This window comes from Aegilops tauschii, chromosome 3 (assembly GCF_002575655.3).
Source record: "Aegilops tauschii subsp. strangulata cultivar AL8/78 chromosome 3, Aet v6.0, whole genome shotgun sequence".
Taxonomy (NCBI): Eukaryota; Viridiplantae; Streptophyta; class Magnoliopsida; order Poales; family Poaceae; genus Aegilops; species Aegilops tauschii.
In genome coordinates this window covers 470,176,855-470,178,193 of record NC_053037.3, presented here as the reverse complement: position 1 = coordinate 470,178,193, position 1,339 = coordinate 470,176,855, and the positions used below count along the sequence as shown (strand labels likewise).

Sequence of the window (1,339 nt, the reverse complement as noted above, 5' to 3'; positions counted from 1 at the left end):
ATTTGTTTACGCTCGTAGGAAGCTTCCTAGCGACATCCGAAACGTACGGAGGGCATACAGTACTGAGCAGCCAGCCATGTCAACCAAGGGAGCAGCAGCCAGAAGTACGTGCCAAGTTGGCTATACTTTGCAAAGATGAGAGCACCACATCAGCGAAGACGAACGTTAATCTGGTAATCATCGAGATGCTCGTATGCTTAATTGATGGCCACGTCCACCAAGCAAGTCCTTAACCAGACGCGCGGGGCGGGTAGGAGCCATGCGCATGCACATGCACATGCATGCCGCTCGGCGCGCCATGGATATGCATGCACAAAGTCAATGGCCTTTGGAGCCAGGAACTGCCAGATCGCTCACAAATTTAATCTCTACTCCATGTTACAATAATTGTACTGCTGGTACTGGTGAACAGGCTCGTAATAGTTGGAAAAACAAATTGCAGACGAGCGTGCGCTGGGCGGGCCTATATATACATCGGTGGCGTCCTGTAATTCAATCAAGCAGGCGGTAGCATCACATCGTAGTAGTAGCTAGAGCTAGCTAGGTCTCCTCGACGGCTCGACCCCAGTGTCAGTAGTTTCTCTTCAAGAATCAAGATGTCGCAGAGGCCGGGGAGGCACCAGAGGAGGGCGTCGCAGAGCGTGTTCTCGCTGCCGGAGAACTTCGCCAGCCTGGAGGACGTGCCGGCCGACGGCGTCGGCGAGCAGCGGAAGCCCGCCGCGGCGGGGGCGGACGCCTCCGAGCAGCAGCCCGCGAGGGCGCCGGCGGGGCGCCACCGGCGGGCAATGTCGATGGCCGTGCCCTCCAGGGACCTGGACATGATCGCGGAGGACATGGGAAGCTACAAGTACGGCGCCTGATTAGTAGCTGTGTAGTTCACGTTTGTGTGTACGTACGTACGAGTTCTTCCCTGGCTGTTGGGTAGTGTCCTGTTCTGTTCGCCGTTTGGTAGTGTTGTTCTGTGCTTTGTTTTTCGTGCTTCTCTGAATGTGTACTCCTTCCTTAATTTGCTTGCCTGACCAGAGTAAAGAAATCCCGCTGTTGCAAATTTGCGGTGTTTGTGGCAAAGGTAGAAATTTACATACGTGCCTAGGTTAGAGTAATGCGGCACAGCTCTTCGGAAGCAGGATGATTTACTGATTTTTCATTACGAAAGTACGATACAGTATTACAGATGTGTATGGAACTCCTACCGTCGCTAAGCCGAGAGCGGAGAACCGTCGCTAATCCGATGCCAGACGGAGAACGGCGACGCCACGGTGGTGCCGGCCGGTGGGCGGGGCCAGCAAGACGAGTCGATGGTAGCAGATCCGGTGAACGGTGATGGAGATCATGGAGG

At 54.8% G+C, this 1,339-nt stretch overlaps 1 protein-coding gene across 1 annotated transcript; it reads left to right on the top strand.

Annotated features, from left to right (window-relative positions):
- Window positions 1-491: 491 nt before the first annotated feature.
- LOC109738750 (uncharacterized) lies at window positions 492-1,121 on the top strand. Its single transcript, XM_020297850.4, has one exon. It carries the CDS (start codon window positions 597-599, stop codon window positions 858-860), a length of 264 nt encoding a protein of 87 aa, XP_020153439.1. The 5' UTR covers window positions 492-596; the 3' UTR covers window positions 861-1,121.
- The last annotated feature ends 218 nt before the right edge of the window (window positions 1,122-1,339 follow it).

Coding starts and splice junctions, on each gene's coding strand:
- LOC109738750 (XM_020297850.4), top strand. CDS start 597: ATGTCGCAGAGGCCGGGGAGGCACCAGAGGAGGGCGTCGCAGAGCGTG.